At 30.6% G+C, this 18223-nt stretch overlaps 1 protein-coding gene across 3 annotated transcripts in view; it reads left to right on the top strand.

Moving 5' to 3' along the window:
• Nucleotides 1-18223, top strand: part of LOC142328432 (uncharacterized) — a 628302-nt gene that overhangs the window by 255596 nt on the left and 354483 nt on the right. For all 3 annotated transcript variants that reach the window (XM_075372177.1, XM_075372178.1, XM_075372176.1), the window contains exon 3: nucleotides 9153-9232. In XM_075372177.1, the coding sequence (XP_075228292.1) occupies nucleotides 9166-9232 (67 nt within the window). In that variant the 5' untranslated portion in view covers nucleotides 9153-9165. The remainder of the gene's footprint in view (nucleotides 1-9152; nucleotides 9233-18223) is intronic.

Below are 18223 nucleotides of genomic sequence, written 5' to 3'. Positions count from 1 at the left end.
GTTTAAATTTTCCCTTTTAATAAAAAATAAATACTGTTGCAAAATGGGATAAATAGGTAAAAAAAGCCCATCAATATGGGAAGTTTATCCCAAACTACTGAATGATATATTATCCCAAATCTAATCTTTCCTATAAAAATATTTTCTCGTAATTTTTTGGAATCTAAGCGGTATATATTGTGTTTTTTAATAGCGCACAATAAGTTGACACATTATTTTTTCAAATTTCCGGCGTTAGTATTGCTTAAGAGGAAGAGATGAATGACAATTTTTGTAGCGTGTGAAAATGCCATGCCTGACCGGGATTCGAACCGGGGACCTCCGGATGAAATGTCGAGACGCTACCACTTGCACCACGGAGGCCGGCTATTATTAAATTTAATATGATTATAACTTTACATACCAATTAGAGAGTTTGGGGAAAATTCCTGTACTTCATGACATGTTCAATATGCCCGCCGCAATCTCTTTAAGGTGAGTGTATACGTATCTGATGGATTTATGGTAAAAGTTCTCTTGAATCACTTCACAAAAGTAAAGAACTATCCGCGCACGCATTTCCATAAGATTTACAGATCTTAAGGGGAAAAGTTTCTCGTTTAAATATACTCATAAAAAACATCACTAGTATTTAAATCCGGGCTAAAAGGTGACCAAAAGAAACCTTCATTGTGGTGTCTGGATAGCGATTTGAAATTGCGAGATTTAAAAAAAATACTGAATTTAAAAATTTAACACAACATTAGCAGTGTGACGGATTGCATCATCTTACATAAACCATTGAGTGTCTATAGGAAACTTAGTCGCAAGCAGTTTTGGTAGAAAGTCATACTTCTCATATCCAAATAGCGTTGATTATTAACTGTATCGTTGAAAAACACTGGACCTGTCAATCCGTGACTGGATAAAGTTGCCAACATTCGTCCAAAGCTGCCCAACATTTTTCATTCACGGTTTGTAGTGCTTCTATCGCACAAAAGCGGACATTCTGTTTGTTAATATTACCATTAATACGAATATAGACCTTGTCTGGAAACTAACTGTTGAACATAACATCATCTTTCCTTTCCAACCAATGAAAAATCTTTTTTTGCTTGTTAGGTTGTGTTAACTTATCCAGGATATCTCAATCCCCCCCCCCCCTTGAGGGAGAAGAACACCCTACCTGGTGACTTGTCTGGTCGCCACACTACTCCTTCCGTTCCTAGCCATGAGTGGCTTAATTGGAGGACATCTTCTTGCTCTCAAACTGTTCACATTCCACAGTCATCAGTCGGCCTCCTGAGATGCCACCGATGCAAATGTTTCGAAAGACATTCACATCAGTAAATTCCGTTCTAGTCAAGTCTTGCCTTCTAAGAAGACATCAGACACCTAACTCTACCACGTAGCCCTCAGGAACTGCTAAACTAACACCCTTCCCGCGGAAGATCAAAGACCTCGTGCGCTTAATTCTATTACCATTATACCACCACCTAAACCGTATGTGCCCATTTTACAATACGATATTTCAGTAATTCCATGCCACAACAGCATATTAATAAATTTAGTGATTGGAGTGCTAACTAGCAAACTTAACCAGGACAGTCAGTTTGTATGGAAACAGTTTTAGATCACTGTGTAACATTATTTGTACGACGAAATAGTCCCATCTCTCGTAAAGCACGCCGAGCACATTTTCCCGGACTACCTTGCATGACAACTCGAAGTGCTTCGATTTTTTCCGGAGAACGAACGGGACCTGCTTTAGATCGTTTCTCTTCTTCTATGCTGCCTTCTTTCACAAATTTACGGTTAAAATGGAGATTGGTTTCTTGCTGGAGTCCATAGAGTGTTAAAATAAGCTTAAAGTAGTCGTTGAGTCACTGAACACTTTTTGATTCAGCATAAAGAAGCAAAACTTTAGCGCGCTGTAAATTAGATAAACGACCACTATCGACTGTAGCTAAACAATAACTGATTTGTTGCGGAATCAGAAGCGAATACAAACACTAGGCGACATCTACCGACATTTCAAGAAATAAGGATTACGGTTGCAAGATGTGAACACCAGGTAAAAAAATGAATTTATAATCGATTTTATAAATGTCAACTTATTGTGCGTCACCCTGAAAAAATACGTACGTAAAATTTGTAATTTGAACTATTCTGTGAAAAGCTTGGAAAAATATTGAGTCAAAATACCGTTCAGTGAAAGTTAATTATTTTTAAATATGCCGATTTCCAAAACTTAATTTAAATTCGTAAACAAAATAATTTCTTTGTTTAGAAATTATTCTATCAAAGTTAAAAATTTTAAATTGATATTTTAATTCTTGTTAAAATATATGTATTTTGTGTATTCCATGTTTTGGTACTATCTTGTTAATTTTGAAGTTATACTTTAAGTATTTTATTTTATTAAAACTCTTCTTTTTTCCCTTTTTGTTTAACCTCTGGAACTACCGTTTGGTAGGTATAGCTTCAGAGGATAAGATTAATGATTTGTAGCGTATGAAAATGCCATGCCTGATCGGGATTCGAACCCGGAATCTCCGGATGAAAGGCCGAGACGCTACCACTCGCGTCACGGAGGCCGACAAAACTCTTATATTAAAATCATATTTAAAAATATTATTTTTATATTGTTATCAACCATTTTTCGCGTATCAGTCATTTTTTTCCCAACGGGATGAAATTAAAAATCTAAATTTGAATACAGGCCATGAAGGTGGGGTAAGATATTAATGTTCAGTATTAAGTTAGTTTTAACGTTGAAAGATAGGGTGAGGTTTTTTATTCCTTGGCGCTATCACGTAAAATATTTTAATCTCATTGTCAGCAATTCCGTGACCGTTTGACCTAACACATTTAGAAATGAATTTAACAAACTAAGATCTACAAAGTAACTGAATCTAATTGATAATTAAAAAATTTTAAATAATACTGACTAGTATTAACTGATGATTGTAATTGATTATGGAAGTTTTAGCCTTACGTTATTTCTACTTTGCTCGCCGGCCTCCATGGCGCGATTGGTAGCGTCTCGGCCTCATCCGGAGGTCCAAGGTTTGAATCCCGGTCAGGTATGACATTTTCACGCTAAAAATTGTTATTTCATCTCATAAATGGCTAAACATTGGCTATTGTACCCAAGGAAGGATGAGCAGTAGCCTAGGACATTACAGTAGTAGAGGGGAGACTACGTGATAATTTCTCAGCGACACTAGTTTGAAATGGAACTTCCCTTCACCAAGCCACGTTACTTTATTTCAGAAAAATGAATCTGTATATTTTAGACGGAAAATTATATGAAAAACCGTTTTACATATAAATCATTTTTCCGAATACAGTAAGAAACCTTCCCAGAAAACGTCGAAAAAAAATAAGAAAATTCATTTGGCTGTAATTGTGCTGTTTGTGTAATTAGCGATAAAATATTAATAATTGATGATACTCTTTGAAAGATTAAATACTTGATTGCTTGTTCATTTATTTTTGTTTATTCTGCTATAAATTAAATTAAATTAATTTTTATTGATATACATGTAAATAAAATTTTATTTGATGAAATATTTATATATTAATATTAATATGTTTATATTTGTGATTACTCTAAACACAAAAAAAATGTGTTGTGGACACCACATGACTGACTTCCTTGTACGTCTATTAAATTACATATACACATTTTTAAAAAAAATGAAAAGTACGTAAAATTTTATTTCATTAATAACTTATGATATTTTTTAGTTATCGTTTTATTGTTATTATTGAATTATTCTTTACTGTAAAACATTTTTTTACAATCTGAGATTAATAATTATTAATAAATCAATATATTTAAATTAAAAAAAAAATTAAAAGAAAAGGAATGAAGTCAGATTCGAACATCGGTTCGTTTTTGTTTAACAAAAAAAATCATTTATTGTATTTTTTTAATAATCAGAGGTTAATAATTATTAATAAATCAATATTTAACTTTTAAAAAGTTAAAAAAAAAAATGAAATGAAATCGGATTCGAACCGATGTGCCTTCCCTAGTAAGATCCAAACATTTCATTAATGAAATTTTATTTGGCTATAACTCTGGAATTTATGAAAGTAAGTACCACTTATGATATGCAATTGAAAAGCCCTGAATGAGGGCTTATTACTGCAGTTAAGAAAAAGTCCAAAATCCAATGAACACTTTTGATTCAGTCGATTGCAATGAAAAGGGGAGGTGCACAACTAGATCTTACAACAGTACTAAATCAAAAATTTCAACATTCTACGGCTAATCGCTTTTGAATTTTGCGATATATATATGTACGTACGTACAAATGTCTCGCCGAAACTAGTCAAAATGGAATCAGTGATAGTCAAAATGGATATTTCCGTTGAAATCTGAAATTGTTTGCAGTTTGCGATTCCTATTTTTACTTTGTACAAGGAAGTCAAAATTAATTACTTCCTTTACCAGGTAAAAAAAAAAGCTAAATAAACGTAACTGAAACGTAAATTAATTTTATTAATTGTTTTTTTTTACTTTTACTTTACAAGAAATTATTAATTTTAATTAGTTAGCACGGCTTGATTGATAACTGTGTTCCTGGATAAAGATAAAGAATTTTTTTTATAAGAAATTCGGTAATACCCGAATAATCCGCTTACAATTTAATCAACTTAAAACTATTACTAGGTCTTAAAGCTGTTTAAATGATTAGATTTTTAGTCTGATGCACAATTAGCCTAATACTAATAGATGTTTAATTTTTACAACAATTTATTTGATGACTTTAACCCACACATACACAATTCTATATGAACATATAGTGTTTATGTAGTGTATATATATATATATATATATATATATATATATATATATATGTGTGTGTATGTGTGTGTGTGTGTGTGTGTGTGTGTGTGTGTGTGGAGGGAGATTAGGGCGATTATCGGTTCCCCTACCACTAATATTGCTCCTCAAGTATTTTTGGGGGTCACTTGTACTACTGTGCTTAGAAACGCATAAAAAAAGCTGGTAACACAATTGTTTTTGATGCCGGACTTACCCATACTACTTAATTTAAATATTTATCATTTTACTCAAATAAAATGATTTTTGTTTATTTAATTCAATTATTCTAACTAAAGCGCGTGCGCATACCGTATTTAATTCTCGCAGGTGTGGCAGTACCAGTGGTGACGGTCGGCACTAACTAAACTATTATAATTTCACAACTTAGCACAAATATCGCTTACATGGTCGGCAGACTGGTGTAGCCGCAAGGCTTAACCCACTAGGTACCGAATCAACCGGGCGATCGAGTTTGAGACCTAGCCAGAACGAGTTCATTTTTTACATCACAACATAGCAGATGAATACAAAAGCAATTTTTGGGGTGAGGGTGGGATTTTGCAAAATGATTTTTTCAAATATTGTTAATAAATGTGCCTAAGAAAAATATGATCTTAATTAGTCAAAATTTCGAGATGCTGAGGTTGATCTGCTCTACAGCCTCATCCCCTTGACCTTTTAAGTTGACAATTTAATGGCATCTGTGCCCTCTATATGTAGAAGTAATTTGACCAAGTTTGGTCAAAGTCGGTCCAGTAGTTCTGGAGATATAAGGTGATTTAGAGGTCAACACCGAAAACACACATACACGTACATACGAACATTCACATCCGGGTTTTTTTATCCCTTAGGTGTCAAATCGTCAAGATCCGGTGTAAACCGTATATGCTAAAATTAGACCAATTACAATAGTTTCCCTTCTAGAGCTAGAGCGATATCTAGACGGAATAATAAAATTCGGCTAATAATATGAAATGAATAAAAAAAAATAGATTTTTAGATTTTTGGGGAATGGGAATTCGGGAGCAATTTTTTTTAAAATTGTAAGATAAGCATGTACGCATGTACTGAGCTTAATATAAAATTATGTTTGCAAAGGTTTTAGGAATTGACCTCAAAAAAACTATCTAATCCACCCCCTTTAAATATTAACACCAAACTTTTTCAACAAATTACCCCATTTACATGAGCCAAATTCATCAAAATCAGTTCATTCAGTCAAAGGTTATTAAGCTTCAAACACGTAAATACATATGTTCGTACACGTACACGTATTCGAGAAATGCAAAAAACCTTTACCACATTTTTTGACTTATTATCATACTTTTCTTTTTGCCACATATCTCTAAAACTACGAAGCCAAAAAAATAAAAATTAAATATATAACTTAAAACAGGATTTAAATAAGTCTATTCATTTGAAAAAAATTTGAATGTACAAATCAATTGCGTGTTTGTTATTTAATTTTAAACATAAGCTTTATCTATTAAATAAATTTATATAAAAGTTTTTTTATAAAGAAAAAACAACGTAAAATGACACATTTTATTTCTTATTTCAATATAAGGCTGTTTTACTAGTTTTTTTTATTGGCTACAGATTTTAATATGCATGATATTTTTTGTTTTTTTTCCGGTTTTTTTATTATAAATTATTAGGTTATAATCGATTATTTACTTCTTTTTAAAAAGTAATAAATATTCAAAAATAAAAAAAATTAAAATTTATAAAAATATTCTAATAATATACTACTGATGTAATATAATACGTACATATATAGCCTATATTAATGAAAGAGGAGATTACTTAAGTGGTTTAAAATTATTACTGTATTTCAACTCAATTAGTCGCGAAACAGCCACAAAGAAAATGTAATTTCCTTGTAGCCTCTTAAATAAATATTACAATTTACATGCAAATGTATAAATGCACTTGTTTGAATAAAAGAAATGAGTTACCATTATTACGAGTGTGTGTAGTATACCTATGTATAAAATTTACATTTCACTATCTACTCGTTTTTAACCGTAGTTAGTTTCTATACCTTTTTAATATTATCTCTTTTTATATATTGCTGCTATAAGTTTTACTATATTCTTTATAATTTTTTTCGTTTATTTATTTTTTTTAATTACCGATATTTTACTATCATAAAAAATCATCAAGGTAATCCAGTAGAAGAAAATTCTCACACATGAGGTAATAAAATCATATTTTTACGACATGGATGTGTTACAAAACATTAAAAATAACATATCACCGTTTAAAAATCAATGAAAAGATTTATAAACAAACGCAAAATGTTAAATATTTTATATGAGCAGTTTTTTTTTTAATAGTATTGTAAAACATTAATAATTAATGAAAAGAATAAATAAATATATATATATATATATATATATATATATATATATATATATATATATATATATAAGTAAAACCTTTATTAAAAAAAAAATTGAATAAAATCAATGTCACGAATAATATTTTTTAAGCATTAAAAAAACGTATTTTCATAATTCCTCGCACAATCTTCAGCTTATATTTTTAAATAATGATGATGATGTTTAAATAATTATTTAAAAAAAAATGGAACCGACATCAAGACCATGTAACGTGATGCACACACATATATATATACGTGCATATATATATATTTGCACGGGATATATATATATCCCGTAAAACAACATACGGCATAACAAAGAATATCTACAACAAAAAGAGTATATCATACGGATCAAATATAAGACACTACACTGCTGTGCTCAAACCAGAGGCACTCTACGCATCAGAATGTTTGATACTCAGGAAAAAGAATGAACTGAAGGAAACGGAAATACGTGAAAGAAGAATCTTGACGAAAATATTGGGAACAAGGAAACTAGAAGACGGATCTTACAGACTAAGAAGTAACGAAGAACTTTATAAAGAGAACAACGAACCGCTGACGTCGATAATGAGAAAACGAAGGGTGAAGTTCTACGGTCATATACTCAGAATGACGGATGATAGGTTGACGAAGCGCGTCTTTAGTTTTTTAACAAATATGAAAGCGACTAAGGATTGGGTCGTCGAAGTTAAGAAGAATCTCAGCGAACTATAACTGAACGAAGGCGATGAGTGTAACAGAACTGAGTTTAGAGATAAAATTAATAAACACATTTTCCGGAAACTTACAGATAAGACAAGAACTGGGAGGCAATGGACTGATGAACAAACACAAGTCAAACGAGACGAAATGAAATTGTACTGGGAAAACAGACGGAAGACATCTGTTGTGCAAAAAGTTCAACGCGGTCCAGAGAGACAATAAATATATATATATATATATATATATATATATATATATATATATATATATATATATATATGTTTTTTTGTTTGTCCCGTATGCATTTCACTACCATTCATCCGATTACGATGAAACGTGGGTGAGTTGTTGTGCGCACGCCTGCAAAGGTTTCTGAATAATTTTGGACCCGCTAGGTGGCGCTGGGCTTGAGATACTTCAAAAAATTGCATTTATAGGCCAATTTGGCTCATACTGAATATATAATAATTACGTGAAAAATAAATATTTTTGCAACTATGATATAGTGAACATCGAGTTTCAGCAAAGTTTGTTCCTCGTTTGATGACCAAAGAGCAGAAAGAACATGGAGTGAACGTTTGTCGACAACTTCTTGAACAAGCTAATGACAATGAAAAATCAATGCAAAGGATCATAACGGGAGACGAAAGCGGAATTTATTGCTACGACATCGAGACAAAACTTCAATAATCACAATGGATTGGTAAAGGAGCTCCACGCCCCAAGAAAGCACGTCAGTCTCGTTCCGATGTCAAAGTGACACTCTCTGTTTTTTTTGTTTTTTTTTATTTTAATGGAATCGTACATTTTTAATTCTTGCCTCAAGGTGAAAGACTGAATCGTGCGTACTATCAAGGCTAGTGCTGACAGTATATTATAGTACTAGTAATTCTAGTACAGACTCCATATAGTTGACTTTGTGATTAGAAGTTTCAGACAAACTGACGGAAATATTATGTGTATGGATTTAAATTCATTTGAAAAAAAAATTAGAATTTTATTAGAAATATCAAATTTTGTGCTTTCAACAGGGCGATATCTCCTTCCCACAGAAGTAATATTAATACCAGATTGCAACTAATTAGTAGAAATAAAACTAATATTATAATAATAAAATTTTAAGTAAGCGTGTAATTTATTTTTTTATATATTTATTTATCATAACTGAAGATGATATATAAAGGAAAGAAATGTACAATTCTGTTAATTTTATTAATTCTTTTTTTCTTTTTTTAACAGGTGATGTGGGGATATGGAGTCAAGAATAGGCCTCGACTATATTGTCGAGAACCCGGATTATACTATAAAACTTGCCGCTGGTCAGTAGATTGTTTATTTGTTTTTCTACATATCCAATTTTATTTAACCTTTTCTTATTTATTTATTTATAGTATGTTTTTATAATTTTATAATGTAATTTATCTTTTTATTGTATTTTCAATGATTAAAACGTGAATTACACAAAGTTGTAAATAACTTTTCTCTCCAATTAAGTTGTTTTTGTTTTACGTTATAATATGATTATTGTTTTAAATTCACCTATAAGGTGTGGCAACAAGCAGTAGAACAACACGATGGTTCTGTAAACCGAATAAGCATAACTTTTCCATTCTATCAAATGTTGTATAATATAGAATGTAAATTGAACAATACAGATCGTCACGTTTTTGTATAAAGATTTATAACTAATTATTATATGTATAAATAATGCAAGGTTACCATCCCTTATAAAACTTGTTATCTTTTTTTTCTATTTTATTGAATATTAAATCGCTAGTATTTTATTTAATTAATGTCTCATCTTGCTCTGATTTACAGACGTACTTCAAAAGGTATGGTATGTAGTCGATATGTTGTAATAATTGTCGTTGAATTGATAGTATCGTAAAACGTTTTTTTGTTGTAGAATATTCATTCAGTAGACGTCATGAATACTATTACTGAATATTAATTCATGATATTCAGTCAGTATCTCTGTTGAAACAACTTTACAATACTTTATTCCTACAAAATTGACATCAATAAAATTTATAAAATTCAGTGATCAATATAAAATATATAATATTTTTTACGTGTATTTTTTTTTATTACAACAAAAAAAAAACGTGTGACTTCTGATAAAAAGGGTCGTTACCATTGTTACTTTAAGATGTAAATTTTTTTTTTACTTTCCCTGCTATTGCTCTATTACTGATACATAGCTAATCCGGAATTTTGTAATGAGACTACTAAACCGGCATTATCTTAAAAGTTATAAATTTTATGATTTATAAATTCTCATATACCCATTGTCAGTGGTAAAATACAGATGTAGTAGAATTATTATTTGGTTAAGAGTGTTGAAATTTCTTTTTAATTTTCAAAATGAATTCAGTCACATTTATTTAATTATTTGAATTTTCTTCGTTTATTAAAAAAATATATGTGCTCTTTATGTTTTGCTTTTCTCTCAGTGTTAATTATAAATGGTTTTTCAAAGAATTTACCGTGATCGTATTTATAGCTATTTGAAATCTTGTTTTCACATTTATTTTTAGCATTTATATTATATGATATTTTCGTAATTAATTTTTTTGTAATTACTTTATAGTCATTTTTAACTAAGTAACATTTTTACCTACTTTCAGAAGAAAATTATGGTATTATTTTCGGTCGCACGGTGGAGTTGGGGGTGAGTGAAATTGAGTAGTCTTTATTGTTTGACGTATGAGGAATAAAAAAAGACCCTTCTTTTGGAAATAAGGAAATATAGTTTCCTTTTATACGAGGCTCGGCTGATAAATTTTGCACACTAGCGTGTTACAAGGAGACAATAGATACTATAGAGTTGGGCAGTGACAGCTACAAACCTCCGATAAGTTAAAAACCGTTTACCGGTTTTTCAGTAGCAGTTAAAATGGAGTCGAGTACGGCCATTCGTCAACACAGTTAAAACTGCGCGCAGTGATAGAATTTTTAACAACAGAAAATGTGAATCCTACAAATATCATTCATCGTTTAAAAGCGGTTTACGTTAGTGAAATGTTAACAGGAGTTCTGTGAATAGGTGGACATTGAAATTTCACAAATCTGAATCTGGTAAAGCGACAATTGAGGACGCACCATGCAGTGGACGTAGGAGAAGACACCCTACTTGTCATGCTTCCGGTCGCCACACCACCGTCCCCGTTCCTAGTCCTGATGGACTTTAACGGGAGACCACGCAATGGGCAATCAGTTTCTGTGACTGACGAGAAACATCGAAAAGAAGTGGACGATTTGCTTCAAAGTGACCGGCAAATCACCCAGCAAAGCATCCTATTCAGTTTGGAAAATCTAAAGCACGAGTAGTCCATATTTTTGAGCAACTGAGTTGCCGTAAAATCTGTGCACGATGCGTGCCGCGCAAACTCTGATGGCTCTCCGCAAGCTAAAGTTTGAGTCTATTCCGCATCCGCCATACTCTCTGGATTTGGCTCTGTGCGACTTCAACTTCTTCTCTCATCTCAAGAGGGATCCAAAGGTAATCAATCATTACATCACCGTCGATGAGGAGAAGGAAGTTTTGGAAGACCGCCAGAATTTTTCAGTGACGGAATGCGAAAACTTATCACTCGTTGGGAAAAGTGTATCAGTGTAAACAGAGAGTATATTGAAAAATAAATACTGCATTTTGTAGCTAAGGTATTGTACTTGTATTCATTTTTCATTTCATTCCAACATATCTTAGAAAAATTTATCAGCCGAACCTCTTATATACTGTATGAGCCAAAATATGCAGTACTGAATTTCGCACAGTTCTCATACGTATGTCCGTTCATGGGCGTATTTTTGCATCGGCATTATGTGTTGTTAGTAGTGCACAGAACGTTGTGATGTAAGGTTGAAGTTGGAGATGGTTTCAGGACGACGGAAAACCTTTTCACTGTGGATTATTATTTTCGCTCGTACGGAAATGACAATAAAGGCAGGCCGAGTTTGAAGTTAGTGGCGGAACAGTTTAATAAGGCAGTGCCGAACAACATAATTATGTTGTCTATCGTTACTAAACTTTGTCGTACTGGTAGTGTGTTGTGTCAACGGAAGGGGGAATGTTAAAAGAAAAAGTGTTGAGCTCTGCAGATCCACCCAGAACTGTACCTGCATTACGTGAGAAGATCGTCTCGGTTTTCAGGAATCTCCAGCAACCGGTGTTTCAGAATATGTTTAAAAATCTGCGTGACCGTTATGAACAGTGCCTACAACACGGTGACGTACAACATTTTGAAATTTATGCTACAGAAATAAAAATAATACAGAATAACGGCTCAGGAAATCTCAGGAATGGTCGAACTGAGAATGTACAAGACTACACTTCATTTACACTCATACATATCATCCTCATTCATCATCTGAAGTATTATCTAAACGGTAGTTACCGGAGGCTAAACAGGAAAAAGAAAGTATTGTATATTTTGCACAAATGTATATATATATATATATATATATATATATATATATATATACGCTATATACGTGTGTGTGTGTGTGTGTAGCTTGTGTGTACAATTTATGCCTTGAATATCTCCAAACTACTGCATAAATTTCATTGAAATTTAGATATGTGTTAGATATGTAGTAGTGTATCTGAAGTTAGGTATGTGAAATTTTATTAAGATTAGTTAATACGCTCAATTTAAGGTTTTTTTTTTATCTGGGACTACCGTTAGGTATTGCTTCAGAGGATGAGATGAATGATTTGTAGCGTGCGTGAAAATGCCATGCCTGACCGGGATCCGAACCCGGGACCTCCAGATGAAAGGCCGAGACGCTACCACTCGCGCTACGGAAGCCGGCTCAATTTAAGGTTGACAACAGAAAACATAACCTTAGTTTGAAGTTACTTGACTTTATATTGATGTATTTTTCATATGCAGTGGTTTAGTGTATCTTTTAAGCAGTGGATCACAGTGTTGATTTGAGTTGAAACTTCATGCTTGTGTACAGAGTCTGCTCATTAACTGAACGTATCTAGTGCGTTGTACTCTGAAAATCATGATTGAAGTTCATGATTGGAAAATAGTGAGGACGTCGGAATCAGGATGTTGATCTTCTTATGTAGAATTGTGCAGCAGTTTTTTTTTTTTAACTATTCTGTACGAGTAAAAATATTAAATTAATACTTTATAACAAAATATTTTTCTAATAATTTAAAATAAAGAAATACAAACATATGAAAAATAGCATAGATCATTAAACAGGTTAAATTTTTTTTCTTATTATTGCAATCTACTTCACCAACATCGATTTTGTAAACTTAACATTAATTAGACGAGGTTAACGAGCGTACGTTATTTGTGGTTGAAATTTAAAACTTTTTTTACGAGGGTTTCTCGTAATTTATTTACCTTAGAAATTGGTGTTGGTTGATTTTTTTTCTAGTTATCATTTCGACCCCCGCTAGAGTTTATCTGTATTTGTCGACATATATCGGCGTAGGTCCGAATAAACAAATATTTCGGTCTTTCCATCAATGTATTTGTAAAGTGTCGACATTCACCGTAGAATATTGACATTCCCTAATTTCGGTCTTTCACGGTAATATCGACACTAAATATAGTCACTTATAAGAATATCGGTTGTAACTAAGTCGTTTAAAATCGTATTTCAAAAAAATGAGATACTGTTTGGTTCCAAATAATAAAGTGCTTCCGATTTTACTAATAAATGCGTAATTATATTCAATTAAGAGTATTGTTAATGTTAAAAAATATAAATTACAGTTATTTTTGTGTTTTGAAATTGTTATAAGATGGAATTTATTCTTTTCGCTAAAATTTACGATTAACGTGTATACTGACATGTATTCGAATATTTCAAGTCCAATACTTTATTGAGTTATGATTAAAAATAAAGCTATTTGTTACTTTACTGTTGTAGTTCATAAATTTCTGAATTTACATCGGTTATCGTTTAAAAAAATATATGAATCTTTTGAATTATCTGTGGTCAAGCCCATACATCTCAGTATAACATACTATACATTCACAAAAAATCCTTCAGTTTTTATATATATAAAAGTATATATATATATATATATATATATATATACTTTTTTTTCTTATAAAAACATGGTTTTTATGGATAGTATGTTATTATTTTTCATTTCATAGAGCTTTATGCTTATGATCTTGTAATGAAGTACGTTGTGGTTAAATTAGTTTAAGGACAAATGTATGCTAATTCAGACTAATTTTAGTTTCATATGTAAATTAAGAAAAAATCAACAAATCAGTTATGATGAGGATACAATTGAAAGTACGAACATATATATATATTTTTTAATTATAATACAGAAAGTGAAAGATATAATACCTAAATTTATTTACTTAAAAATAAACGTTATTTTAACATTAACAAAAAAACATTTTAAATTATTATTGATTTATTTATTTTTTTCTTCCAAAATTAGGAAAGGTTTTTTTCAAATAATCACAAAATTTCCGCTTTTTAAGTAGGATAAATCTATAATTTTTTTTATTTTTCCTGTACCAATTACAAGATTATAGCACTAATGTTTAATGTATAATAAATCTGTTTTGTATTTAATTAAATAACTAAACTCGTAAATTGAGAATATTTCTCTATATAAATTTTGCTATCATAAACTAATATAATATCCAATTATTAAATTATAAATTTTTATTTCCAATTACTTATTTTCTCCTAATTGGTAATAATTTGGTGAAATAAATTAATAAAAATTTAATTAAAGAAGTTAAAAACTAGAAATGTAAGAGTAAGATAATTTTTCAATTATTTAGGTCAGTGATTCCCAAACTGTGTGCCGCGGCGCCCCGGGGAGCCTCTTCACAAGAGCGCCGCGAAATATTGTTAAAGCTTCATAATTAATTGAACCAAAACATTTATAATTATTAATTTAATATTAATAAAGTAAGAAAATAATGAAGATACACGAGTTTTATTTATTTTTATCTCTTACTTTACGAGTAGTCATACTTACTTAGAGTATGGCGCCATGAAAAATTTGTAATTTATAAAGGGCGCCGCGACTCGGAAAAATTTGGAAGCACTGATATACAGGTGATTCGCTGTACATTTTTAGAAATACTTAATATTATTCTCTTCATTTTAAGTTACATACAAATAAAAATAATATTATTATTTCTTTTTGTACAAAAATAAGAATTGATTAATGAAATTAAAAATTTCAAAATTAGTAATAATTTCTTTTTTTTATATAAAAAAAGATTATTTAGGAGCAAGTATGTCTTTATCTACATGGAACTCTTTCGACAATTCTCTCTTCAATTCTATGCAAAAATGAAATCAAAATACGTCCTGTCAAGCTTAAACTTTCATTATGTAATTTTCGTACTACATGAAGTTTCTTTTATATTTCAATATTCGACTTTTTTTCTACATATATTCCTGACCATATTTATGTTGAGGTAATGTTTTTTGCGAAGCATTTATATACTAGATCTCAACGAAAGAGATGTAATGAACAAATTGTATGACAACTTATTTTTAAATAGTATTCTTATCAGTATTTCGTATCTTACTGAATTCATCCGGTAGAATTCGTTGAAGGAAAAAAACAATATGTATCGTATTAAAAAAGGATCCGTATAGAAAAAATATGATGTGAACACCACATGAATTCCTATTAAATTACTTATACACATTCTTTTTAAATGAAAAGTACATAAAATTTTATTTCATCAATAACTTCTGATATTTTTTCATATTTGTGTTTTATTGTTATTATTGAATTATTATATATATCGTAATTTTTTTTTACAAACAGAGGTTAATGATTATTAATAAATTAAAATATTTAAATTTAAAAAAAAAAATAAATTAAAAAAAAAGGAGTGAAGTCGGATTCGAACTTGATATATTGTTGAAAAGCTCTTAATGAGGGCTTATTATTGCAGTTAAGAAAAAGTCCAAAATCGAAATTTTTTGGATTTTGGAATTATTTTGGACACTTTTAGTCCAGTCGATTGCACTCAAAAGGGAAGGTGCACAACTAGATGTAACAACAATCTTTGTACGAAATATGTACAAGGAAGTAAAAATGGAATCGACCCAAGTAACCCACATCGTTACTCGATTTATTTTCAATCGAAAAACACGGGACTCATGAAAATTACTTAACGGGTAGTGTTTTGATTTAACTTTTTTACATATAGTTAAAGATGGAATTGTCAGTAGAATTTCATGTTGAGTTAATCAAAACGTCTAATATTGAAATGAAAAAGAAACTTTATGTAATAGACAAATTATCGAATGAAAGTTATATCCGCATAGTGACGGACTAAGTCATACTTTTTCATAATATAATCTTTTTTTTATAAAAAAAAAGAATGATCACTTATTTTGAAAATAAATTCGGAGACAAGTTAATATTTTGAAAAACGTGTTTATAAGCGTTGCAAACTGTACATCAGTTTCATTGAAATTTTGATATGCGTGTTAAAATTTTATGAAAATTGGTTGAGTCATTCTTAACCGATCGGATCAGCTGATCTCAGTCAGACAACATCCGAAGTTTGAGTATCTTTAGAGTAGTTACTGTGGGACTTTGATGCTCTCAATAAAAAAAAAGAAGCTTTTAATAGTTGTAGGAATTTCCCGTCACGCGGCTTACACACGCATACGCACAACTTAATTTAGCACGTCAGTGCTACACTAGCGCTCCTTGTGGTGATGAAGATAACTATTGACGCAGTACACCCACTTAGCTACTAGTTTAGAGCATTTTTTTGGGGTGGAGGTGCGATTTTGTAAAAAAGTTTTAGGATTCACAGTTCATATACCCAAAATCATTCTTATTTATTTAACATAATGGATTTGAAGGTACGAAAGGTGTCCAAAACCCCTATTTTAAACTTTAGAGAGATATCATCGCCGCTTCTCGTCAAGTTTTCATACTTGCTAAGGGGGGGGGGGGCTCGATAAACTCAAAAATAAATTTAAAATAAAATCTAAAACTAGATTGTTATTTATAGAAAAAAAAGAGAAGTTCCAAACGAATAGAATAAAATAACTCCACACCAAATCACAACCACTAAATATACCTAAGTAAATCTTACCTAAGTAAATAGATGAAGCTACCCCAAACTCCAAAATCACCTGTTTTTATCCGAAATCATTGCTTGTATGAGTACTGGTCATGGTCTTTTAGAAACTATGTGGAATGGATGATTTTATTTCATAAGGGATTTCTCTACAATATAATTAATGGTTACGGTTACTAGCGTTGCAAATACGTTTGCTTGAATTATTGAAATTGATAATCCAAATGCTGTAAGTATAATTTTGATGGGAAGGGTTATTATTCATTTTTTTATTGATGATGTATTTTCTAGTAGTGTTATTAATTCGAATATTTTTTTGTCATTAAACAATCACCAGGGCCGGCCCTTGGCGGTAGACAAGGTAGGCCTAACTGTCTACGGCGGTAAAATTTAGGAGCGGCAAAACCATCTGAACAATAACGCAAAAAAATAAACACAACCGACAAAAATATATTTCGATTACTTGAATCTAGAAAATAATATTATTGTACTAGTTTTATTTATTACTGTTTTAAAAGTATATTTAAATTATCTCTGAAAATAGTAGGTACTATTTTAGTTTGTAAGTTCGTTGTAGTCTGTTTTTTATTTTTTTTTAATTTTAAAGGTTTCTTTGAAGCTCGAGGGCGGAATTTTTATAATTTTGCCTAAGACGGAAAAAAGGCTAGGGCTGGTCATGGTCATCACCAATAGATTCTGAGGAAATTGTATATAACAAAGGTTTAATAAACTTAAATAAACCCTGGATGTTTCACGTAATGTTACCGGCGCTTTCTGAGATTTTTTTACTAGAAAAAAAAAAAAAATGAAAAAATCAAATTTTGTAAACCCAAAAATTTCACCCGTATAAGGTGAAAGAAAAATTACTCTTTATAATTATACTTTGAGAATAATTAATTGATTTATTATTCTAATCCAAAGAATATTTTAATATTATTTAGGAATCATGACAGCATACCAATTTGTTCTTACTGGATGTGCAGAGGATCTACCGAAACGTAGATCTAACATATCTTGTCTCCCTTAAATTAAAGAAGTAGGAATATCATCCCGTTATTTTGATTATATAATTTCTTATTTTTTAAATTTTATTATTTATTAATTATTTAAAAAAATGTATAATTACAAATAAATAATAATAGATTTTTATTTTATAAAATATTTACTGAAGTAATTTTTAAAATTTGTTATATTGAAAAGTTTTAAAGTAGTTTTCAATTGTTTGACAGCTACTTACTGGTTACT

Source organism: Lycorma delicatula, chromosome 7 (genome assembly GCF_047948215.1).
Source record: "Lycorma delicatula isolate Av1 chromosome 7, ASM4794821v1, whole genome shotgun sequence".
Classification (NCBI taxonomy): domain Eukaryota; kingdom Metazoa; phylum Arthropoda; class Insecta; order Hemiptera; family Fulgoridae; genus Lycorma; species Lycorma delicatula.
This window is presented reverse-complemented; position numbering and strand designations above follow the sequence as displayed.